At 39.3% G+C, this 25,312-nt stretch overlaps 1 protein-coding gene across 3 annotated transcripts in view; it reads left to right on the forward strand.

The window, feature by feature from the left end:
- mkrn1 (makorin, ring finger protein, 1) overlaps nt 1-24,926 on the forward strand; it is a 43,433-nt gene extending 18,507 nt beyond the window's left edge. For all 3 annotated transcript variants that reach the window (XM_055650118.1, XM_055650117.1, XM_055650119.1), the window contains 6 exons: nt 2,581-2,825; nt 13,632-13,858; nt 17,786-18,000; nt 19,490-19,600; nt 22,126-22,270; nt 22,896-24,926. In XM_055650118.1, the coding sequence (XP_055506093.1) occupies nt 2,581-2,825; nt 13,632-13,858; nt 17,786-18,000; nt 19,490-19,600; nt 22,126-22,270; nt 22,896-23,105 (1,153 nt within the window). In that variant the 3' untranslated portion in view covers nt 23,106-24,926. The remainder of the gene's footprint in view (nt 1-2,580; nt 2,826-13,631; nt 13,859-17,785; nt 18,001-19,489; nt 19,601-22,125; nt 22,271-22,895) is intronic.
- Nucleotides 24,927-25,312: the final 386 nt, after the last annotated feature.

A 25,312-nucleotide genomic window follows, 5' to 3' on the forward strand; every position in this document is an offset into this window, starting at 1 on the left:
GGTGTCGTGTCCTGGCAGATACATTTCATGAAGAAAACTCTTTTTATATCAACAACTCCTTTAGTGTTTTTTAAAAATATTTTGGTGATACCCTTTTTGTTAAGGATGTGTTGGACCTAATGTTGCAAGCAGAAAATCATATCAAGGGTTGAAATGTCTAATAACCAACTTAGGAGCATTAGAGATTCATTTTCTAAGGTGTGCTAGATACAGCAGTTGTGCCTTTTTTTGCTTTTAAAAATGAGAAATAGCAATACATTTTCAACAGGGGGGGATAGATAGTCCAGATAATGCAAGCTTGTCAATTTGTGTGCGTTTCTTAAAGCATAGACAAAAATGAGCATGCGAACAATTATCTGATTGAAAACTAGCGAGAATTTGCATAGCTCCAAACAGATAGGCTTTTCTTGGAGGATCTTACTAGTATGGCAAGGAGCCTCTCTTGATAGCTGTATGTTCTTGGAATCGTAGAGCACAGAAACATGCCCCTCACCTCACCGAGCTCGCAGGAATATACAAGCACTGACTTCCAAGCACCCTTTGCATTAATCCTGTGTTTCATGCCATTTTATTTCTTTCCAGGGTTCCCATCAATCCATGTACCACATACCAACGTAAAGGGCAATTTACTGTGGCCAATCACCCTACACATCTTTGGGATGTGGAAGCAAACCAAAGTTATCGGGGGGGGGGGATCCAGGTGGTCACAGAAACTCACTCCACAGAAATCAAAATAGAAGCAAAGTTGCTGGAGCTATGTGGCTTCAGGTCTACTCACTGTACCACCATATTTTAATTGGCAAAAGAGCATGATTAATTTGGTCCACAATTTTCATACCTGTGTATTTGTTTTCAGGAATGTCAAAACCTATTGAAATATCAGCTTTATTTTGATATTAAAAAGTAAGGAGATTATGTTAATTGTACAGAACTGAATCGGATAATATAATAGCACCTTTTTAATGTAACAATGTCGTGGGGGTGCGTCACAAGAGGCGTATATCAAATAAAAATTGAGAGCAGACTGCAGAAGTAGGTATTGGGACAGATGTTTAAAGACTTGGTCAGAGAGGCGAGTTTCAAGAAGAAAGTTGAAAGAGTTTGGAAAGATGAGGAACTTTGATGGGGCATTTAATAGTGGGATGTGGATAATGCTGGAGTTAAAGGATAAATGTCCCACTTGGTTCTGTGGTGGGAAGTTGCGAAGGACATCATAGAAACATAGAAAATAGGTGCAGGAGTAGGCCATTCTGCCCTTCGAGCCTGCACCGCCATTCAATATGATCATGGCTGATCATCCAACTCAGTATCCTGTACCTGCCTTCTCTCCATACCCCCTAATCCCTTTAGCCACAAGGGCCACATCTAACTCCCTCTTAAATATAGCCAATGAACTGGCCTCAACTACCTTCTGTGGCAGAGAATTCCAGAGATTGACCACTCTCTGTGTGAAAAATGTTTTTCTCATCTTGGTCCTAAAAGATTTCCCCCTTATGCTTAAACTGTGACCCCTTGTTCTGGACTTCCCCAATATCGGGAACAATCTTCCTGCATCTAGCCTGTCCAACCCCTTAAGAATGTTATAAGTTTCTATAAGATCCCCCCTCAACCTTCTAAATTTTAGTGAGTACAAGCCAAGTCTATCCAGTCTTTCTTCATATGAAAGTCCTGACATCCCAGGAATCAGTCTGGTGAACCTTCTCTGTGCTCCCTCTATGGCAAGAATGTCTTTCCTCAGATTAGGAGAACAAAACTGTACACAATACTCCAGGTGTGGTCTCGCCAAGACCCTGTACAACTGCAGTAGAACCTCCCTGCTCCGATTCTCAAATCCTTTTGCGATCAAAGCCATAGGGTTTTAAATTGTTATCAAAGCTTACTGGACTGCAAGCTAGTGGAGGTTAGCAAACGGATTTGGTGAATAGGTCTTAATGTGACTTTGAATAGGGCAGTGAAGTTGTGGTTGTGTGCAAGTTTGAGGGTTGAGATGGTGATTTGGGGCTTGAGGAGGTTGCTTTATGGCATTTATGGCACCTATGTTGTAAGTTGTCTAGTTTAGCTTCAGAAAGCTACCACCAGATAGGATGGAGTGGGTGGCAATGCAATGCAGCTTTTGACTCCAAAGCATGAGTGGGAATTGGAAAGAGAAGCCAGTGTAGATAATTCTCCTACTAAATAACTGCCGCTCTCAGCACCAAATCTTGGGAATGCTAAATTGTCTCTGAGGAGGTTCTATCTGAATGTGCTGACATTTGCTGGGGTTTAAAGGGTTATATTAGTAGGAGGTTGAAATGCTCTTGAAAGAAGTTGGATTTATTTCTCAGTAGTGGATATGATTTCTCCCCCCCCGAATGATTTGGAGTCTTAGCCAATTGATCCATTCAAAGCTGAAATCAATAGGTGTGTGGAGGTGGTTTTGAGAAATATGGAACAGTTGAACAATGAAGATAAAGTCCTGATGTAATTGAATGGTTAGAACCGGCTCAATAGCTAAATGGCCTCCTGTTATGTTCCTGCGAGAAAAAGTTGTTATCACAGGTTTATGTTGCATTAATTGTAACATCCCTAATTGATATACAGGTATGACCATGTGAAGCCGTCAAAGCAAGGATTGTCGGAGGTTCAGAGTGGTCCTACACCATTGATCCCGAAGGATTCTGCCACAGCATCAGCTGCTAAACTTACTCCATTTACCAAATTAAATGGTGAAATGAGCACAAAAACAGCAGTGATTGAGGAATGCAAACCTTCAACAACAAGCTCTAATCTGGAGGACTGGGTTAATGCTGAAGAGTTTATACCTGGACAGCCATACTGTGGACGAAGTAAGCTGATTCGACATGTTTACGTGCTTGATACTTAACAAAATAAAAAAAACCAAACAACCTACTGTAGTATTTCTCAGTTTACTGTATATTTCAATATTCAACATTATTTACAATACTTGCAATGAACAGTTCCTTATCTACGATGCAAAAACAAGGGCTTCTTGTATAGGGCCAGAAAAATGGTTCTGATTTGATTTTCTGTGAAGAGTTTTTGATTTTATTTGAGATTTTGTGAGACCGTGTTCACATGAAACCAGCACAACTGTCTGATTTATATTGGGTGAAGGATTACGTGATTGTTTCTCTTGAAATAACCAATCTGTATTTTTTTCCCCATAATACAAAATTGTTTAATGTGAATGGCATTCTTTTTTTCGTTCCATTACGCGCCTTGGAAAATGTTGTATGCACAAGGTAAAGCCATGGTGTGAAGTCAAATCAAATGGGAGCCCACACCTTTAGGACACGTGCTTTGAGGAATAGAAGTATGAATGGGTAACCCTAAAAACCATCTTTGCCTGTTGCTAAGCAAAGTTTGCTTACTTATGGAAAGATAAATGCTGTAAGTACAGGGCAGGTTTTTTTGGTTTCTTTCCTCAATGTTCAGGAAGATAAATTCAGAAAAATGTCACGATGCACTTTGCAAATGTGACGCAGAGTAGAAGCATGTTAATTAAAGCTAGTACAGTCGTGTCATGTCTTAAGGCATGCAGAACTGGTTTAGCACCTGAAAAGAATATTGGCTGCACTTAATGGAACAGAATGCACTGGCATATTTCCTGGGAACTTTGAGGGATGGTGTGGAGGGCAGGTGTGCGAATGGCAGTCAGTGAAACCACCTGTTGATTATTGGCTGTTGTTCACAAGTACAAAATAAATGTACCTGCAGCATTTGTTGAAATGGTTCCTGTTCTCATGAACTCTGGCCATGTGGCATTTTAATTAAGCAGCTTGAAAGTAGACAGATTATAGAAACATAGAGAATAAGTGGAGGAGTATTCGCCTCTTTGAGCCAGCACTGCATTCAATATGATTATCCAAAATCAGTACCCCGTTCTGGCTTTTTCCACATATCCCTTGATTCCCTCAGCCCTAAGAGCTAAATCTGACACCCTCTTGGAAACAATGTCATCTAGTGAAATATTCTAGAGGTTAATGTTAGGCTCTGGATAAAGTGGCTAACGGGCAGTGTTTAAATTCTACTTTCCCTCACCAAGCACTTATCAGCTGCCAAATGAAAATGCTGCAATGGCTGGATCAGCTGATTTAAAAAAAAAAAAAAAAAAAAAAAAAAAAAAAGATGAGGTGACCTCGTTTATCTGGCCTAATTGATGAAATCACAAACTTGCATTTGTCACTTTCACAATGTAACTGGTTCATGATTGGGTGGTTGTGTTATAAAGCCAGGTTACAGCAGCAGTATTTTGGCTTTGGTACTTAGTTGTTACAGGCCAACACTTTTTATAATATTTATTGTTAAAAATTGAAGAGTATTTATTGAATTTGAAGTTGTTTTATTAATGGTTCATAAGCTGATATCAACCAATTATTATTTATCCTTTAACATGTAATTGACAACAGAATACTGTAGATGCTGGCGATCTGAAATGCACAAAATGCTGGAAGTACCCGGGGCAGGCATGGGTGGAGAGGGGAAGAGACTAAGATTAACGATCCCTTGTCAGTAATTATCTCCCTTTCTTCTCTCTGTCTGTCTCTCTGTCTGTCTCTCTGTCTGTCTCTCTGTCTGTCTCCAGAACATTTCTGGCACATATTTTAATTTAAGGTGGACCCATTCCCAGAACGCTACAGTGTAAATTCTATTTTTTGTTGATTCTCATGGCCTTTCACCCAAGGTTTAGCGCTACCTCATAAATGAACGTGGACATTTGAGATCCACCTTAGATCTTCACAGTTCCACATTTGTAACAATGAGGCTTATAGTAAAACCAAATGCAAAAGTAAGGAAAATAGTTTACGATGTTTGAATACAAATTGAGAATCATAACCACAATGATTACATGTTTATAAATTGTATGTCTTGGGTATTGATGATCAATAATCTGATGTTAGCAATGCAAGTTAAATCCCTTCTGCCAGTAGCTTTTGTTAAAAGTCCATCAACATGTGCTAATCATTTTTCATTTGTGTCCAGCAATATTAGTGTATAATGAACTACCCAGAAGAAAGATAAATGAACCTATTTCCTTGTTCCCAAAGGGATTTTCAAGTGCTTGGTCCTGTGAGACTGCTTGTGGATGATCAGGTACTGAAACAGACCTGATTATTAACCTGCTGCTATTGAAACCAGCAGAGGAAACTGCAGCTCAGTGTTTCCACTGTTCACCGAGTTTCACAATGGCAGAGTTATGAATTTTCCGAAAATTTGTTTTTCAGATAGCTAACAGGCAACCCGCTCATATAACTATCTGAACTTGGGCATGCAGTTATATTTTTCTTTGAAGTTTTCTTCTGTATAAAGCAAATTGCAAACCTTTTAGGTCTTTGTATATTCCATGTTTTACCAGCCAAAAGGCAGTAGGTTTCTTCAAAGAATTCTTTGGCAGCCTGGATATGAAGATACCCAGCTTGATCTTATTGTTATTGAATACTTGAAAGTTGATAACCATTGCTATTAATAGCAGTTGCCTTGTACATGTCATCTTCACATTCATTTTGTGTCAATTTTGATGTGATTATATAGATTTCGAATTTTAATGTGCAGAGGCATTTGTGGTTATTTTAAAGAACAACTTTTTAAATGAAATTTTCTGTTAACTTTGACTATGATCTAAAACTGTAAATTATGAGGTGTATTATTATTCTTAATTGTATTATTCCATTTCACGTATATTGAGTGGGTAAAATATGGTTAGTCAAGGTGCAGGCGATATAGTCTGTACCTGTAGAAGTCGCAGAAGAAATCCTAAAAGGTGAGACTTCAATTGTCACCAGTGTTAAAATGTCACAAAGTGGGGGTCAATCTTAAATCTGTATTTTTGATATTTTTCAATTGAGTACTTTGGTTATGCAAGTTTGTCTGGGATTTGAAACTTTTTTTCTCTTTAGCAAGACTTTGAGGAATCAGAATAAACTTAATTTGTTTTTTGATTTTAATGGTGGATTGTACTTCATTCGACGAATTGACATAATTTCACTCGTCAGCTTTCCATGAAAGTGATTTCCATTAGAATCATTGCACAAACACCGTTTGACTGGTTACATATATTTGGCAACTGGTGTAGGAAGCATTTATTTACAACCCCCCCCCCCCTAGTTGCAAGGAGCTGTAAATCAGGAGACAACTGGATTGAAATGGAAGACTACAATCAAGCCATCTATTAGAATCATGTGCATTATTGCTGTTAAGTCACACATTACCCCACTCTCTTCCTCTGAATAGATCTTCAAGTGTGGTTTCTCTATATCTGGCCTATTACAGGTTTCCATATATTCCAGGTGTAGCTGAAAGGTGTGGTACTCTGCAGTATAAAATACATAATCACCTTGTTTGTCAACTTGGTCTTGAAGTGCATCTTACATAATTTGCAGTGCATATAAATTGCTATTTATTTTGTGTAAGTTAATGCTGTTTATTAAAATGCTTTGCAGTTTAAAATATTTTTTTGTATAAAAGATGCATGTCATAAGAATATCTCCAAGCATTTAGAGTTGTTAAAATGTCTTTTCATTTTATTATAAACCCTTTATATGCAGTTCACTTTGTGTTAAAATTGTGTGTTATGGAGAGAATGAGTTACACATATTGACAAGTAGTGTGTGTTGGTGATTGATCAGTCTTCCCTCTGGACTCTTCATCTCAGATGAAGTAACCTTTCATTTCTGTAAATAAAGCACTGTTCCGATTTCTACTGAATGTGATTCCTTTTGCATATTAACATGCTTTGTCTTTTATATTGCTTAAAACATTTCTTGCGAGTTTGTGAAAAGCTTAAGTTACTGTGAATTGTTTTTTGTTTTCATTTTTAAGAGACGGTTCCTCACATAGTTGACTAATAGGAAGGGTATTGGAAGCTATTTACAGTCACGGAATCCATACATGCAGTGATGGGCGTTACAGATGTATTTTGTTTTTTTGGCTTAATTTAAGATTTTGATCAGCTGGTCGCTCGCATAATAGTGTTTGATTGTAGAAAATTAATTGTTAGACTGTATTTTGGGATCATTCTGCACTGATATGAAGCTGTAGATTTTGTTTTGTAACTCAAACCATTTACATGTTTCAGGTCTGAGGCAAGAATTCACTTAAATGTGAGATTGGTCACATGAGAATGTTATTTTGTGCATAACGTGCATGCCTGTGCACTATTATTTTGTACATACCTTGATTATTTGAATCTATTTGATTTGAATTTTGAGAAAGATCCTGGATCTTTGGAACTTATCCCGTTCTTTCAACGGAGGGATTGGAATGCGATCACAAGCCCAACATCTAGGATGCCCTTCACACAGCAGCTTTAATATCAATATTTGAGCTATCACTTGTGGTGCTGAGTTTCTTCATTGTGAAGTCAGAACAAATATTTGTCTGGTTAAGCAATGATATGATTTCACCACAATGGGTGCAGCAAACGAATGTATCAGCACCTCTCATCTTGTGTCCATTTTCAATCTGGGCCAGGAAATTTCTGGAAGGTTATGCCTCAAACATTGAAATGATGGCTCCACATGTATCTAATGAACAACTTACAACTAAATCAACAAAACTATAGTTCAAATTATCAAGTTAGACGATTTGGCGAATCATTAATTGATTTGTATATCCCACTGTCATGTGTGTCTTCCTGGCTTTTGGAATCGATCACGGAAATATGCGACTTTAAATTCATAAATTGGTGCCATCTAAAAGGATATTGTTAACTGAAAAGATGTGGTAAACCTTCAAGTAGGATAATTATATTAAAACATTGCTACTCATGAAGTTTTACGAAGAGGCCATCAACAATTGAATGGAGTGAAACATCAGACATTGGCCTTTCAACAAATCATGCTTGCAGGGCATACATACCCCTGTCTGAGAACTCACTGAGGGCATTAATACAGGCATTGCAGCTGCTGAGGGAGGAGGAAAGAGACTATGCTAACTGGCCTCACCTACAGCTGTTTGATGCGAGATGGAATGTCACTCAACCTTTTGAGCCAGCAGTAACTTTTTAAATCTAATTTTCAATATCCTATTCAAAATAATTCTATTCTAAATTTTCTTTATTTTGAAATTTAAAAACTAAGTAGAATAAAGATTTAGGCTGAATGTGCTCTAATTGATCTGTCTGTACCACTGGGATAACATTCCAAAATCCATTCAATCCAGAGGAGGGATTTGTTCCTTGATATAAAGAAATTAGTAACCGGGACTGATTCCTGAACTTTTCTGGTGTTGGGTTAACGAGGCAAACATTCTCTTATCTATTAAATCTGCTCCCTTTCCCTAGCGCTATGGACACTTGTAATATAAAATCACTTCTGTCTTGTCTTGAGGACATTAAGTCCTGGATGGCCTTAAACTTTCTGGGACTTAACGAAAAAAAGACAGAAGTGATTTTGTTCGGCCCTAATGGCTGCCGTGAACCTCCCTCTGTTGACTTGGGTCCACTTGCAGTGTTCGTAAAGCCAACAGTTTTAAATCTGGGTTTTATGATGGACGGTGATTTTAAATTAGATAAACAAATAGGCGCAGTGGTTAAGTCCAGCTTCTTTCACCTAAGGAAGCTGGCAAAGGTGAAGCCCATTCTCGAGCGGCAGCATTTTGAAACAGTAATCCATGCCTTTATTTCATCTCGGCTGGATTACTGTAACGCACTCTACTCTGGAGTCTCACGAGCTTCGTTGGCTCGTCTCCAGTTGGTCCAAAATGCTGCCGCTCGCCTTTTAACGGAACTCGAAAGAGGGAGCACATTACGCCAATTTTGGCCTCCCTTCACTGGCTCCCAGTGCACTTTCGAGTTCATTTTAAAATTCTTGTATTTGTTTTTAAATCATTGAATGGCCTCGCCCCGCCTTACCTCTCTGAGCTGCTCCACCTATATGCTCCTACCCGGTGCCTCCGGTCAGCGGATCAGCTGCTCCTTGAGGTACCAAGGTCTAAGCGGAAGCTCAGAGGGGATAGAGCCTTTTTTGTTGCTGCCCCGGCATTCTGGAACACCTTGCCACTGCAGATCAGACAGGCCCCTTCACTGTCCATCTTTAAATCCTCCCTAAAAACTCACTTTTATTCACTGGCTGAGACATAGTTCCTGTTTTAGTGCTTTTAATGTCTTTTAATTTTTACTGTTTTTATAGTCCTGTCATCTTAATGGTTTTAGTAGTTTGTAATAACTTTTTGTTGACTTCCCATGTACAGCACTTTGTGGTAACTGATGTTGTCTAAAAGCGCTTTATAAATAAAGTTATTATTATTATTATTATAAACCACAGGGCTAGTGGTGAAGAAAGGTTGTTTAGACATAGTTTGCATTTCTTGTGGAACTTTGGATATGAAGCAAAGGATGAGGGAGAGACATTGAAGGGGAATTGAGGGGAATAATCTTCTAATTTAGGTAGGTAATGAGGAAAGGTTTTTCATAATAGAAATACATAATTCTTAAAGACTGCAGTGAACATTACAAGACACGATCCAATATATTACAATTGTGGTGGTTGTCTTTTATGTATTGATTAATATCAAGGCACATGGAACCAAAGTAGGAAAGTGTAGATCAGGCAGGTTTGGAATGAATGGCAGAGATGTCTCAAGGGACTTGATGGTTTGTTCCAGTTTCTCTGTGTTTTCTCACCAATCCTACACTGACTTTGCATACTGCAGGTGTATGGTTGCCTTCTGTCCTCCTCTCAACCTTCCGTTTATCAGTTGTGTGTTTGTCCAGGTTAGTTATTTTAATGTAACCTTTGGCCTCAATGTGTGGAAATATTTGGATGCTTATTCATTCGTGGGAGATCATGTCTGGTTGATTGAGTGTTTTGTGGAGATAACCAAGTGGACAGGTGGCATTGTCTAGGTGGACTTTAGCACGTGAGGCTGGTCCAGAAAGTTAGAATGCATGGTCCAGGGCTACAAGAATCAATGCCGGGTCATGTATTGTGTATCATGTAAATTATTTGGAAGAGAATGTCGATGACATGATTAGTTATGGAGTGGGGGAGGCCAAATAATGAGGAGCGGAGATGGATGCGGGTGATTTCTCCAGGGTAGGACAATCTATAACTAGAGGAAATGGGTGTATGGTGAGAGAGTAGCGGCTTTAAGAGGACCTGAGGGGTGCGTTTCCACACAGATGGGGGTCGGCATAGGGAACAATCTTCCCCGCGAGATGGATGAGGCAGATATAATTATACGTTTTTAAAAAATTGGACAGTGACATGGCTAAGAGGTTTAGAGGGGCATTGGGCAAATGGATTGTCCATTAACGGAAACTTGAAGTTAGTGATATGACAGGAATAATTTGATGCAAATCAGTGGGTCAGTAGCACTGTGGGTAATTGTTGACATTTTATTCAGCAGTACTTGATCATCTATGTGCTTTGAGTTTCCATTTCCATACGGAGCCATGCAAACAATTTATGAAGTTCAAAATGCGCTGTATTTTTGGACGTAAGTGACATTGCAATTGTGGAAGGAAATTCCAGGCCCTTCTCTATCTGCGCTCCTGAAATGAGCCGAGTATTTTTGGATAACAATTAATGAGAATGAAGTAAGCCTAATTAAATTTAAATAATTAGTTTTGCTTTTCATATTGCTTGTTAATGGTCGTTGGTTATGAATTGACCAAAATTAAAAATCAAATGGCATTCTTTTAATGGTCGACAGTGAGATAAGCATAGTCACTTTAATGAAATCTTCTCATCATTGGTATTTCCATACTTCAGTGTTAAATTTTTATGAAATTCACTTTTTACCTTATGAACGGTTTGAATCAATTAGTGCAAGGTTGAATAGAGTAATTAATCAATATGAAATGTGTGCCATTGAAGGCTGCTTACAATTTGAATTCTATAGTTCAGATTAGTAATAGTTTTATTGTTCCTTGACTCGTTCAAACAATTAAATGTCAGTAAGTACCGGGAATTGAGGTGAAGATAATGCCGCACAAAATTCTGATATAAACTTAGTTTTTAAAAATGTCAGGAATATTTTTCAAATTCAGGATCCATGTTCTGAAACAATTGCTAAAGTTACTGATTATTCTAAATCTCTTTGTGATACTGCAATGCTGTCAGAGCATCTCGACGTGCTTCAGTTAAAATAGTGCACAGAGAATAGTTTTTATCATGTATACATCGGTCAAATGCCCCTCCAGCAACTCCATGTGATTGCCCAAAGAATTCTCTAGCCTGCTTTCCAGTCCCAGTGATCTATCATGGAACTATTCAGCTGCTCATTAATTTCAAATATGCTTTCTACATTTGAGGAATAATGTATGAGCCTCATGAGGTAAGAAAGCATTTGCCAAATATACAGTAAGCTTTTCCTTTAGATGTAACCCTTTTGGATAACCATTTTAACTTGGTGTGTATTATTAGATGTTAAAACACCTACGGTTCCAAGTCTTTTTCTAATTTTATTATACAATCCACAAATTACTGATTGACTTAACTGTATCAGCTTTGTAAATACTATGAACGTTGTTTGGGAACTTGTGGATTTAATGATCAGTTTTGAGTTCATTTTATGACTACATTTGTGTGTGTCATGTGGAAATGAAGTTAAGGCTGAGTTACTTTTGGTTCTTCAGGCTTTGATATTTTGTTTTAAACATAAAGGTATTGCAAACTAAAGGCACATATCAGTTTCAAAGTATCTTAAACCTACAGTAAGTATTGAGACACTATGACTGGGAGTGGTTTTTAACTTTGCTTTTCGTGTTATATTTTTGTATTTGTAAAGGGACTCCTCCAATTCTGCAGAAGCCAGGATCCATCCTTAAAATGTTATAGTTTTATTTTTAACGTGTCACAAATAATCATAGCTGTTTTATTTCTTTAATTTAATAAAGGAAATAAAATCAACATCCTGTGGTTTATGCTGCTTTTATGGATATTGATAATTGATAATGATGCAGTTGGAAGTCTAAAGGGCCTGGGAAACTACGCCTGAAAAAATTGCGTATTGTTTAGATCCTTGTATTGCAAAATGTTCCTGAGAAACTGCTGAGCTTTTGAGTTGAGTACCTGGTTATACTGTAAAAGCCCATATTGATGTACATGTGATTTATGCTTGCTTTGGGGGTTATGATAAACTTGAATATCAGCTGTTCCATCACCAGCTGTGGCCTGTTTTTGCATTTGGCTTTCTGCTGTAGTGTATGTACAGACGTCTCACTCTTCAGTATTCCACGATACTGGGGGAAAGAAATTCAGCCGTATAATTGTAGAACTTTTAGCATCTGCTAAAATCAACTTCACTCAAACATCTGCTCGAACTTGAACTAAGGAACTGAATCCAAACAAAACGAGTCTTTTCGGTGCAGATAACGAGCTAGCTAGTCTGGGTGGCAGAAGGAACTACGAGAGGATTTTTTGAGATCTAAACCCATGAGAAATTATAGAGAAAAGAAATGAGGGATTAGTGAGTTACCTGCAAACTTTCCTGAGCTTAAACTATAACAACAATGGCTAGTTGTGATTGACATTTTGCAGCCCTGGCACACGTGGACATTTACAAGCCAGACATGATCTTTTTGTCTGCAGTTTACTGTACATAGAGGAGTTGAGAATGAGACCAATCTGACTCGTACAGTGCCAGATGTGAGTGAATTGTTACCTTTTTCTAAATCTGGTGTCCGCTATAATCTTGCATGTATGTTGATGATTAATAGTTAGAAATAAGATTGTACTGCTGCCAATTTAGTTTGTTTTGGACAAGCTGGTATTCTATCGTACGTGCGACAAATGTGAGTTAATCAAATGCTGAAACGGTTACAACAATGGATGTATTTTAAAATGCGCTTTGATTACTTTCTTGCATTCATGTAAAACAACTGCATAGAAAATCAATCCTATATTGCCTTTTTGTGAAACTGAGTTTTTTTAAAAGAAAAACTTTGACATTCATAAGAGTTCCAGATAGCTTAGGACGAGCCATCATTCTTTCCTTGTGGAAAAGGTTCCATTAACTCAGGCCTGAACTTCAGGAATTTGACAATTCTGGTCAATTGGGCCATCAAATTTTTTCATACAAGTTGAACGGTGTCAGAGCAGTAATTTGGGAGCAAGACCCTGTCTCGAATGTGAGGTAATCCTAACAGCATGCCCATTCCATAGCCACTGCAAATAAAACATGTTTTCCCTTTAGAAAAAGGTTACTAAAAGCTACCGATAACATGATCTCACTCCGTTCTCATTGTAGTTTGGAGATTGACTATTTTGCTTTTAAAGGAAACTTGTATAACTGGCAATGGGGTCCACCTTTTCCTTCCAATATTGAATTTCATCATAGTCCATGAATTCATATTCGGTAGAATCCCATTCCTTATTTGATAATGAGAAAGCTAATCATGGTATAATGCACAAGTTACCCACTATGTTTGCTGAGTTGGATGACTTGATCTAACAGGTTACATGCCGACTTAATTGAGATTCTTGAAGTTTTATTTAATTACATAGTTCGGGGACAACATTTCAAAAATAAAACCAGCCACCCACTGCAATTTTCCCAAAAGTATATCACTGTTTTTCTTTTGCAATCTAAATAGAGAGTATTATTATTAACATATTATTCCTTGATATACATTTGTAGAGTCATGTTGGTAACTAGTTATAGGATAATTAAAAAAATTCTCATTACAGCTGCACCAACTTACCCGGAAGCAAGAGTGGACAAGTTAATAATAGAAGGGAGCTCTGAGGCCCCACAAACTGGTGAAGATGTGAAGAAACAGATGTGTCCGTACGCAGCAGTGGGAGAGTGCCGATATGGTGTGAACTGTGTCTACCTCCATGGGGATGTGTGTGATATGTGTGGCCTGCAGGTTCTTCACCCCACTGATGCCTCACAAAGATCCGACCACATAAAGGCAAGTCATTGAACAGCAAGAGAGGATGTTGTGCTTTAAAGCTTCGAGGTTGATCATGGAGAAAATTAAGAATTAAGATGAGCTTAATCTGTAACAGCTGTTTATGATTGTTTTAACAGAATATAATTGCTGGATAATTGTGCAATTTTCTTTTGCCATTTTCTCCATTGCTACTTTAAATTAGTTTTGAGATACAGCGCGGAAACCGGCCCTTCGGTCCACTGAGTCCGTGCTGACCAGCGATCCCCGCACGCTTGCTCGGGTTTAACTCTGATAGTCAATGATACATTTGATTTACTTAAACCAGCTGTTATAATGCTGATCTTAAGGTAATTAAGTCACACAGAATGATGCAGCTGCTATCAGTACTGTAATTTAAAATGCTAAAGAAAACTAACACTTTGAATAATGACACTATTTTTGAAGGAAGCTCCCATTTTATGTGCCCAAATAGCAATACAAACTGAAAACAGCCATTTGATTTTGTTTTTTATTGTTGACATTACAGCATCACAATATTCCTTATGGAGCACACTCTGCTTCACAGCGTGTTGAAATAATCACTTAAATGCAGCAAATGTTATTATTTATTTTATTGTTTTCCTTAAGCAACTTCAAGTAGTACTTCATCCCAGAGTAAAGCATGCTACCAGACTGACAGTGTTGCCTGCAAACCATGTTTAGTGCCACTTCTTACCATTAAATGTAATTAACTGCTCCGAAGTAGCACGTAGCTGAAGAAATTTTAATTGGGTCAGTGGGATTGTGTATTGCTCCTCCCAGAACATTGTTTCCAAACGACTTATTATTTACATCATTTGTGTAACAAGCGACGTACATAACTAAAGACATTAATGAGCTTTTATGAAGCACACTGTTGAAAGATTACAGAGTTCTGAAATGCAAATAACCTCTGTGGTGTCCCAGTGCATGATCATCAAAAGGCTGGGGGGGGGGGGGGGGGAGATAATATCACTTATTAGGAAGAACATTATTGATTATTGGTTATTAAACAGAGTGGTAATGCTACATGGGGGATTGGTGAAACTGCACCTGCAGAACTGTTGAGGAAGGATGTTAATGCATTGAAAACACATCAGAGACGGCTTCCTAGACTAACATGGAGTGTGTGGGTGGTCTTGAGAAGTAGGGCCAACGTGGCCTATATCTCGTGGAGATGAGGAGACAATTGAAAGGTTCTTGGAGCTTAAAAGACTAGATGTTGAGAGGATGTTTCCTCTTGTGGGAGAATCTAGGGGATTACTGTAAAAATAAGTTTGTAGGTGAAATAATTTCTCTGAATGATGAGTGTCTATGGAACAGACTTTGCCAAAGGGCAGTGAAGCCCACGTGGCCATCAGATGGAAACGTTGGAAGAACTGTGCAGGTTTGGAGGTTAATTGGCTTGGTGAATGTAAAAATTGTCCTTAGTTGATGTAGGTTTAGAGTTAATATGTGGGGATCGCTGACCCGGTGGGCTGAAGGGCCTGTTTCCACGCTGTATTTCTAAACTAAACTGTATGTGAGGTGTTGGATCGTGTGGATGAGGAATGTGGGTGTCCGGCTTGTGCGGAAAGGAAAAGGTAAAAGAACAGATGGTGAATCTCCTGTCCTTGCAAACTGTGGTAGCTTGTTTAATCTTTGCTCAGTTTTAATCTTCCAGTCCCCGCCACATCTTTGTAAATTTCTGCATCCTCTTCAATGCAAGCAAATGCAAATCTTTTCAGTAATGTGATTAAAACTATTTGCAAAACTCACTGCACAACTAGTGTTGTGAAGTCCGAGCAAGCTCTTGTATTCAATGCCTTGGCCAATAAAGGATACAATGAAATAGGCTGCTTATTCAACATGAGATGTCCACACAGAGGTAACATGACATCATCTCCAAGGTCTGTATCTTCCCACTATTCTCTGTACTTAATATTTCCTTGGCTTGTTACATTGCAGAGGTGCATTAGATATAGATATGAGGTGCATTACCTTTTAAATTAGATTAAATTCTATTTTGGTCGGATAAAATTGGTTTTAAGGTCTTTTTTTGAGCAGGCTTACATGTGCATCTTTGTCTTTATAAAATCCACATAGACGTTATCAATTGCATTTCCTTCATCAATACTTTGTTCCTTAGAGAAAGACAACCTTTGTCATCCAAGTTTTAGCTCTGTCTGAATATCTCCCTTTCCTGCAGGTAAGATTCTTACAAACAAGAGGGTCCATCTAAAGTTTATTATTTTTCAATTGGCTCCTTTTCATTGGACAGATTCCTTGAGGTAAGCATCATCACAAGCCAAAGAATGAGGACAGCAGCAGCACTTGTATGCAATGAATGTTCTGGAGCGTGTGTTTAAGAAGGAACTGCAGATGCTGGAAAATCGAAGGTACACAAAAATGCTGGAGAAACTTAGCGGATGCAGCAGCATCTATGGAGCGAAGGAAATAGGCAACGTTTCGGGCCGAAACCCGGAAGGGTTTCGGCCCGAAACGTTGCCTATTTCCTTCAGGGTTTCGGCCTGAAACTTTGCCTATTTCCTTCTGGGTTTCAGCCTGAAACATTGCCTATTTCCTTCAGGGTTTCAGCCTGAAACGGTACCTATTTCCTTCGCTCCATAGATGCTGCTGCACCAGCTGAGTTTTTCCAGCATTTTTGTATACCTTTAATGTTCTGCAGCAGTTCTCTGCCTCCACCAAGTGTGTTGTTTTATGCATACTAGTTATAGCCTTCATTCATTTCTTTAACACCAATATCCCGGATGGATATGAGACCACGGACCCACTGTGTTAGTTGAGTATTGATTGGATTAAGTCGTCTGCAGTCAAGTCCATCACAGACTTGTCACTTAATCATAGCCTTAGAGCAAAACAGCATTTGAAACGAGCCCCTCGGCCTAACTATTCATGCCCAACAATTTGTTTATCTGAGCTCATTGCACTTCCCTGCTCCTGGCCCATGCCTCACCAAACCTTTCCTATCCATGTTCCTATCTAAATGTTTCTCACCTGCCTCTTCCATTTCCTTTGGTTGCTTATTCCATATATGCTCTATGAGGGGGAGGGGGAGGGGGGGGGAAGCCTGTCTGTTCCCTTTTAAATCTTTACCCTCTCACCGTAGACCAATGCCCTTTAGTTTCAGATTCATTAACCCCGAGGAAAAGGCTGCCTATTCTCCATCCAGCCTGTCCCGGCTTCAGGGTGCATTGCATTAGGAAGGCTGGAAGTATCGTCAAGGATTCCTGCCATCCTGGCCATTCATCCCCTTTCCATGCTTCTACCCTCTAGAAGATACAGGAACTTTTAAGTCCAAATATGCCGACTTTAGAACATTTGCTACTTGAAATCATCTTTCACACCTCCCTCCTGGAGATGCTGCCCCTTGCTCTTAGATGACCTCATTCAGCTATTCTATTATTGTTGCACTATTTCAGCTGTATTTAATATTAAGTGTATCATCAGTTGTATCTATACCGCTTACTTTGAGTTTTATGCCATATGACTAATTAACCTGAATCTGCTTTGGCCAAAAGTCCTGTTTGGACTACTGAACTCCTGCTAGGTAACACCTTCAGGTCCACAATATTACTGTTGCATGATGCAAAAGAACTTGACTGGCTTATATTTGTTGGAACCATGTTTAGCTCTTTTAAAAGGGTGTTGTTAGTTATGTAAAAGGACAGTGAAACACATTGAATTGCTAATAATTTTAGTTCTTCTGTGCAGTCACAATCTTGTGCATTATTTTTAATTCTAGAATGTTTCTATTGATGAGATGATAAGCAAGTCTCTTGAAACTCTTTTGAAGATGCAGTATTTTACTATTATATTTATTTCAGTTTCAATGTGTACATTAACTTTGATTTGCATTTCTTAAATTTTCCAACTTCTAAAATTGCAATATTGTGTTATCTTGACGCATAGATGTTCTTTCCATAGGCTTGCATCGAGGCCCATGAGAAGGATATGGAGCTATCTTTTGCCGTCCAACGGAGCAAGGACATTATATGTGGCATCTGCATGGAAGTGATATACGAGAAAACCAATGCATGTGAGCGGCGTTTTGGAATCATGTCCAACTGCAATCATGCCTACTGTCTCAACTGTATTCGGAAATGGAGGAGTGCTAAACAATTTGAGAACAAGATTGTAAAGTAAGTCCTTGAAATTTTAATTCATTTGGCCGTTTATGAATTTAAAAGAATCATTCAAAGGGAACACAATGTGGATACCGAAAATATGAAAAATAAAATACTGCTCAGCGTTTATTAACTGAAATACTTTTTCGTTTAGAGCCATAACATGGTGAATGAGAATAGGGTCCTGTACCCCATGCGTGGGTTCAAGTTCACTGCAACAGTGTAAGAAACCAAAGACCAACTGATCTGGTGATCGTATTGGAAAATTACATCTCTCTCTCTCGCTCACTCAACACTCACAAAAATTGGGAGCCATTTGGCCTATCAAGGCTACTCCATCATTCACTGAGATTAAGGCAGATGCTCTTCTTATTTCTGCCTATCCTCAGTAAGCATTTGCCCATCTGCTTATCAAGTACCTATGCCTTCAAAATATTTCAAACCTCTTCTCTCACCCTTTGAGTAAGAGGTTCCAAAGACACTGATGAAAATACCTGCATTATGCAGGTCTGGTGTCACAATGGTTCCAATATCTCAAGCCCCAGAGATGCTGCCTGTCCCGCTGAGTTACTCCAGCTTTTCGTGTGTCTATCTCCGATATCTCAAGGCTCCTTGCCAACTGAAAAGATTGTAAATAAGTATATTTGTGTTTACACAAACTGGCAGCAGTATTGTTACTGGGAGAAAGATTTGATATTAGATAGCCAAATGCTAAATAACCCTTTTAAATAGCAGATAGTGTATTTCAAAATGTTATAGATTTTGATCAATGAAGGTTGTGAATAATTAATGATTAGAAATTTTAAATATGCAAATGTAATAATTTGGTATTTTAGAAATGAAATAATATGCATTAACCAAAATGTTTAATTATACAATGTAGTCAGTTTAACCTACATTTTCTATTACTTCTAAGCAGTATTAGCAAAAGGCTTTAAAGGAAATGCATAAGCTTCTCCCAATGAATTTATGTACTCGAGTTGGCTCATGGTTCCTGTGCAAGCTGCATCATTTCCAGATCAGAAACGTCCTAGGTTGCATTCCTTGATCAAGTTTTCCTAATCCATCTCAGCTGGAGTGGGGTGGCCGCAGTAATTTGTGCATAGTGCTTCGCTATATTTATATCTGCAGAGTGTGTTTGCTTTAGAATATTGGGTGAGATTGACCCGGAGTTGGGGAAAGAATCAAATCAAGTATGAAGCAATTTTATTAAAAAGAAGATTTAGACAAATTTAATATTCAGTGACTCAAACAGCAATGGCCTATCTGCAGCTTGAGTTGTTCCCAGTTTATTTGTTGTAGAATGTAAAATTTGAGATGGTTTGGTTTTTAACAATGATCTAATTTTAGTAAACTGATAGTTGGGCTTCATTGTCATATGAGATGAAGATGCATATTTCTTCAAGCAGCAGTTATATGATTTACAAGACCAGCCTTTAAGATTATTTTTTTGGATGGATTGACAATATGGTCATAGTAATTACTCATGAATTTAAATTTCCAGATCCTGTCCTGAGTGTCGAATTACATCAAATTTTGTCATTCCGAGTGAATACTGGGTGGAGGAGAAGGAAGAAAAACAAAAACTCATCAAAAAGTATAAAGAGGCAATGAGGTAACATTTACATTTGATAATTCCCCAGAGTAAATGTTGCTTATTATTGTAGCCTATGTCTGATTTGTGCATTTTTTTTGTTGCTTGTCAGACTTGTTCATAACTCAAACTTTAAGGGTAACCGTACAAAAAAATTAACCAGAGTAAATTATAATGCTGATTATTCATTGGTGACTTGGTCGAACGGCTGAATGTCGTCCTATCTTTGCCCTGGTGCTGCTCAAGTCAATTGGATTCCCCGATACTGAGAAGTAAAATGCTCTGCGATGCTTCTTTTTCACAGCCATTGGAAAGGCTCTTGGCAGATAGGTGTTATGAAAAATAGTTGGTGCCTGACTTGCACATCGGGCTATTTGTGTGTTGGGTCCAGTATAATTTCCTGAATTGTTTTTATTTTGTGGCAGCTAATGGCTATTGAACAACAAACGGAGATGTGTGGGCTATTTCTTGGTCACCTAGACATTTCTGTGATTTAAATAGCGTTTGCCACTTAGTATGACTGGGATTTAGACATTACGTGGAGCTAATCTTATAGGTGCAACAACACAGACGGCCCTTTGGTCCATACTGGCCCCCAAGAGTGCACCCATTAATCTAATTTCCCCCCCCCCCCCCCCCCCCCCCCCCCCCCCCCCCCTAAGGGGGCCCCCCCCCCCCCCCCCCCCCCCCCCCCCCCCCCCCCCCCACCCCCCCCCCCCCCCCACCCCCCACCCCATTAATCTAATTTCCCCCCCCCCCCCCCCCCCCCCCCCCCCCCCCCCCGCTCATAATTCTGGACAGATACCTTCTCTCCCCTGATACTGCTTGACCTGCTGGGTTCCTCCAGCACTTTTCCCCTTACGATTCCAGCACCTGTAGTGTCTATGTCGACATGAAGCTGTTGTTCCTGCTCAAAGCCAACAGCAGAACATGTTCCAAATCTAACAATTGTAAGCCTTGCCTGTATCCATTGCTCCAGGAGACAGGGAATGTCTCTGGATGTTGAGTGAGTGGACAAGTTCCATAAATGGGCTGTTATGTTGCTCTGGGATTGAATATTCTAGTTTACATCAGTCCTGTGATCTGTGTTAATGAGAGTAGTTATAAGCTGTCTTCTCTTGTTAAATGGTTTAATATTAGGAGAAAGAGTGTAGTATATTGTGCTGTGAAGTAAACTACATTTGTTGTTTTTGGTTACTAATTCACCAGCAGGGGAATTGGGAAGATGAAAGATAAAGATGACACTCCCGTGTTATCTATAATGAAGAATATAACAGTCATTAATTCAACATGTCCTAACAAATCAAGAACGGCCCTGGGTTACATGCCTTCCTATGCTACTTCCTAACTTGGACATAGGTTTGGGAGGAAAGGATACACACAAATACAGCATGCAACATTGCTACTTATCTAAATGAATTGGGTCAGACCCCAAGAATGGCTGTTCTGGTAGAAAGTAGCTCACGTGTGATTAACTTCAATATTTTTGTTAAATGATTGCATATCGTAAAGAGGTTTATTTTAAACTGTATTCTCAAGTCTGCAGATTGACTAAAGGAAGCGTTCGGCTTATTTGGTTTTGCGTTGTGAACTGAGACTCGACTACAGAGCAACATGTGGCAAAGTCAAAATTGGTCAAAAACGGTCCATCAAATTTCTTTATCTTAAAACTATTCTTGGGGCAGGATACAGAGGCGCCGCCTGTCATCGCCATCAAAGACTACGATCTTGATGCTGTCCATCAGTTCATGTACCTCGGCTCCACCATCACTGACAACCTCTCCTTGGATCTGCCGGATCGGGAAGGCTGCTCCAACTCTATCCTGGCAACTCAGTGGGTCCACCCAAAGCTGACAGTGAGATAAATCAGTCTACAACTCACGCTGCTGCTGACATGGCTACATATTCAACACACTGCACCTGAGAAGCATCTGCTGTGGCCGTATATCCTGGCAAGACAGTGTCCAACTCTGAGATCATGTCTCGCGCTGGCCGGGCCATTTCCACTGCATAGAGGATGGCCGTATTACAAAAGACGTCCTCTATGGAGAGCTGACATATGGGAGGAGAACCATCGGCCGCCCCCAGCTACGTTACAAGGATGTCTGCAAGAGAGATATGAAGGAGCTCGACATCGATGTGGAGTCCTGGGAGAGCCTTGCAGCTGAACACACGAGGTGCAGAGGTACCCTGAACCAACATCTCAAAACGGGGGAAGAGAAACTGTTGAACGCAGCGGCAGACAAGCGGGCACACAGAAAGGAGCGCAGCAACTTCAACAAACCAGAGACCACACACACAAATGTGACCTTTGCCACAGAGACTGTCACTCCCACATTGGTCTCTTCAGCCACAAGCAACGCTGCTCTGGCCGAGGTTTGGAGCAAGCAGCCAACAACTAGGATGCATCACCCATGGTCAGTCATGACCGAAGGGGGGCCTCCGAGATTCTTTTCCGCTGGTGTTGATGCTATTTCTACCTGCTTTCACCAAACCAACCACAGATTTCACAAGTGATTCAGTAATGTTTATCTCTTTCTCTGCAGCAATAAAGCGTGTCGATATTTTGATCAGGGGCGCGGGACTTGTCCCTTTGGTGGCAACTGCTTTTACAGACATGCCTATCCTGATGGACGGCTGGAGGAGCCTCAACCACAAAGAAAGCCGATTGGATCAATGGGAAGATACCGGGTAAGGATGGCACTGATTTAAACAGCTCTATTCCCGCTTCTGCTTTCATCTGTGAGCTGTCATATATGAGTGGTTACACTAGTTATAAGGAGATTAAAACCGGCTGGAAATGCTTAGTAGCTGTTGTGAGAGAAAAATAACGAGTCAGATTGATAATCTTCCATCAGGACTAATGGTGAGCCATTAAAGTATGTCCAGAGGTCTATACCATCTATTGCTCAGAATTTCTAACTAAATATGCCTTGAAATTGTGTTGACAGATTTTCACATTTATCCACATGTAATATTTCATGTCAATTATGTATTTAGCATTAATCTAAAAGTATGATATTAATTATTTTAATTGATCACTTCATTACTCCATATTGGCTGCATGAAACATATTTGCGCACAACATTGTCATAATAGTCTTAATGCGTATCTTCAAATGGAAATTATTGAGCGCACACTACATTGCTATGTTTCTGTTGCTGTGGTGTAAGCTAAAAGAAAAAAATCTAAGACATTTAGTCTTTTTCAGCTATCTATCTAAATTAAGTTAACAACATATCTGAAGACTGGTTCAATATCAGCTAGCTATAAATTCAAGACTTGATTGTTTACAATGATGTCTGTTATGTCACAGAGCCAGCGGAGAGCACATTTCTGGGATTTCATTGAAGAGAGGGAGAGTGCGGACTCCTATGAAGATGATGAGATGGTCACCTTTGAGCTTGGTGAAGTGCTACTGATGCTTTTAGCAGATGGCCCTGATAATGACTTTTCAGATTCTGGTGATGAGTGGGACTTGTTTCATGATGAGATGGATGTTGATTATTACGAGTTTGACCTATAGCACCCATTGTAGATTTTGGACTGTCTGTTGTTTTTTTTTAGACAGTAGCTTTTCTGTGTTGTGGCAGTGCCATATGTCTTAGGCAGGCCAAGCACTCTGGGTGCAGTTTCACTTTGGACGTTTGTGCAGAGTTCTTTGTCAGTAGTACATCAAAAAAGAAACTTGTTCCTTGTAAGTTAAATTAACTTCCTTTACTTGAGGTGAGAAGCTGGAAGATAAATATAGCAACGGGCTATATTTCTTTCTGTGGACTAAGAGATGAGTTTAGGTACCTGACTTAACATGGGGGCGTCCGACCTGGATGGTTCTGAAAGTGATATTACCACTTGCAAAACCCTGAAATCAGTGAAAAGGTCCATGTACACCGTAATTCATCTTCCGCTTGTGTTATCCCATGCCATACTCTCTGTGTACTCCTACTGTTTTTAAAGAGGGGGTTCTGCAGTCAGTGACCTTTTTAAGAGTCGTGGTATAAAATAATTATGATTAACAACCCTAGCCTTTTCCTGCCTTTCTATTTTTAAATTTTTATATCGTTTGTTAATGGAGCTCAGGAACCTTGCTCGGAGCTACTGAATACAATGTGAAGGAGCCATACCGTCTGTAAGTCACTGAAGTAAGCAGCCTGTCTTATTTCTAGGCCTTTGCTCCCAGATACTGGATGGTTCACCAACTCCCTCCCAACAATTCTCATCAGTAACGCCGTCAGCGTTCAGTTTATACAGAAATATTTTTTAAAGACACTCAAATAGATCAGAAAGAAGAGGATGTTAATCAGAATTATTTTGTGGTTCAGTTTTGAAAAAGGATTCCACTGTTAAGATTCCACTTTATGTACTCTGTTCAGCAAAGATCATTTGCCATGGTAAAATGAATTGATGGCTTTTATAAAAGCAGAACTAAAACTTGAAGTAGCGCTACAACGTGAGATTAACCTCTTCATATAACGTTCCTTTTATTTATTAACTATTGGCTATTCTGACTGACATTTCAGTGTTAGTCGGCTTATTTAAATCCTTCATCTAATCTAGATAAAAATAATGACAAACGATAGGATTACCAAAGTCGTCTTATCCCTTTTTTGTAAAATGCCGTCTCATTTTATAACTTGTTGCAAGTTTATCTGACTGACTTCAGTTCAGATTGCATTTGGATTCTTAACTTAATATAGGATGTTCTTGGTGAAACTTGATCTGCTGTTTGAGAATGGGCAGGGTATTTCATAAAGTACCTAATCAAACAATTGCAGGTAGTGTGTGTGTAGATGTACAGATTCAGGCAGACTAACGCCCACCATTCTCTCCCTTACAAATGCTCACATTAACTAATTGATGGATTGAAAATGCTGGGAGTCGTAAATGAATGAGATTCAGTCAAAAATACCCATTTCTACCACCGTGTGAAATATTTAATTCCACATCCTCGGTTTCTGGCTTCATGGTTTCTGCACAATGTGATCTCACTTGTAGACTGAAAATTAGCATACATGTTCCTATTCTCCTTTAGAGGGTAATAGGATTCTGTGATTATTTTAATGAAAGCATGAGGCTGGGCAATTGTGGCATGACTTGGATATGTGACAAGGCAAATTTAGCCCTTTTCCCTCTTTGTGGAAGTGCACGCGAGGTCTGATTTTGTGAAGAACTGTGCTATTGTGAGCCTAGTCATCTTGGGAATGAAAGTGGAAGTAAATGTAGATGGTCAAAGCTGTTTGAGATCACTTCCTCGTACCTCTCGAAATGCAGCTGGAACCGATGCCCTTTAAACTGTCATTACAAGTATAAAACAGCATTTTTCTAAATAAATATCTTTTGCTCTAAACTGTGTTGTGTGTTCTGCGTAAATCTTGGATTTAAGAGAAGAGTAAAGATGCATTCCTCACAAGGATGGTGTCGAGAGAATGTATGTTTTAGTGGGCTGGTGGGTTGGGTGGGGGAAGAGAGACACTGTACCCGAATGGCAGATGGTGGAAATAAGTCGGAGACGAGAGATGCTATTTTGTACAGAACAAGCAGCCTGGCTGGCTTCTGCCGTTACTATTTTTTCGTGGCAGAGCAGTTAAATTTTTGGCCACTCTGTTAGTAAAAGGGTGTTTGGAAATTAGCGAGATAAAGACACCACTGAGACGAGTCCACTGAGTCTGTACCTACCACTAAGTGCCTATTTCTTCAATCCCTCTGTTCCGAGGCACTTCAACTAAATTGTAA

The sequence above is a fragment of the Leucoraja erinacea genome, chromosome 19, assembly GCF_028641065.1.
Source record: "Leucoraja erinacea ecotype New England chromosome 19, Leri_hhj_1, whole genome shotgun sequence".
NCBI classification, from domain to species: domain Eukaryota; kingdom Metazoa; phylum Chordata; class Chondrichthyes; order Rajiformes; family Rajidae; genus Leucoraja; species Leucoraja erinaceus.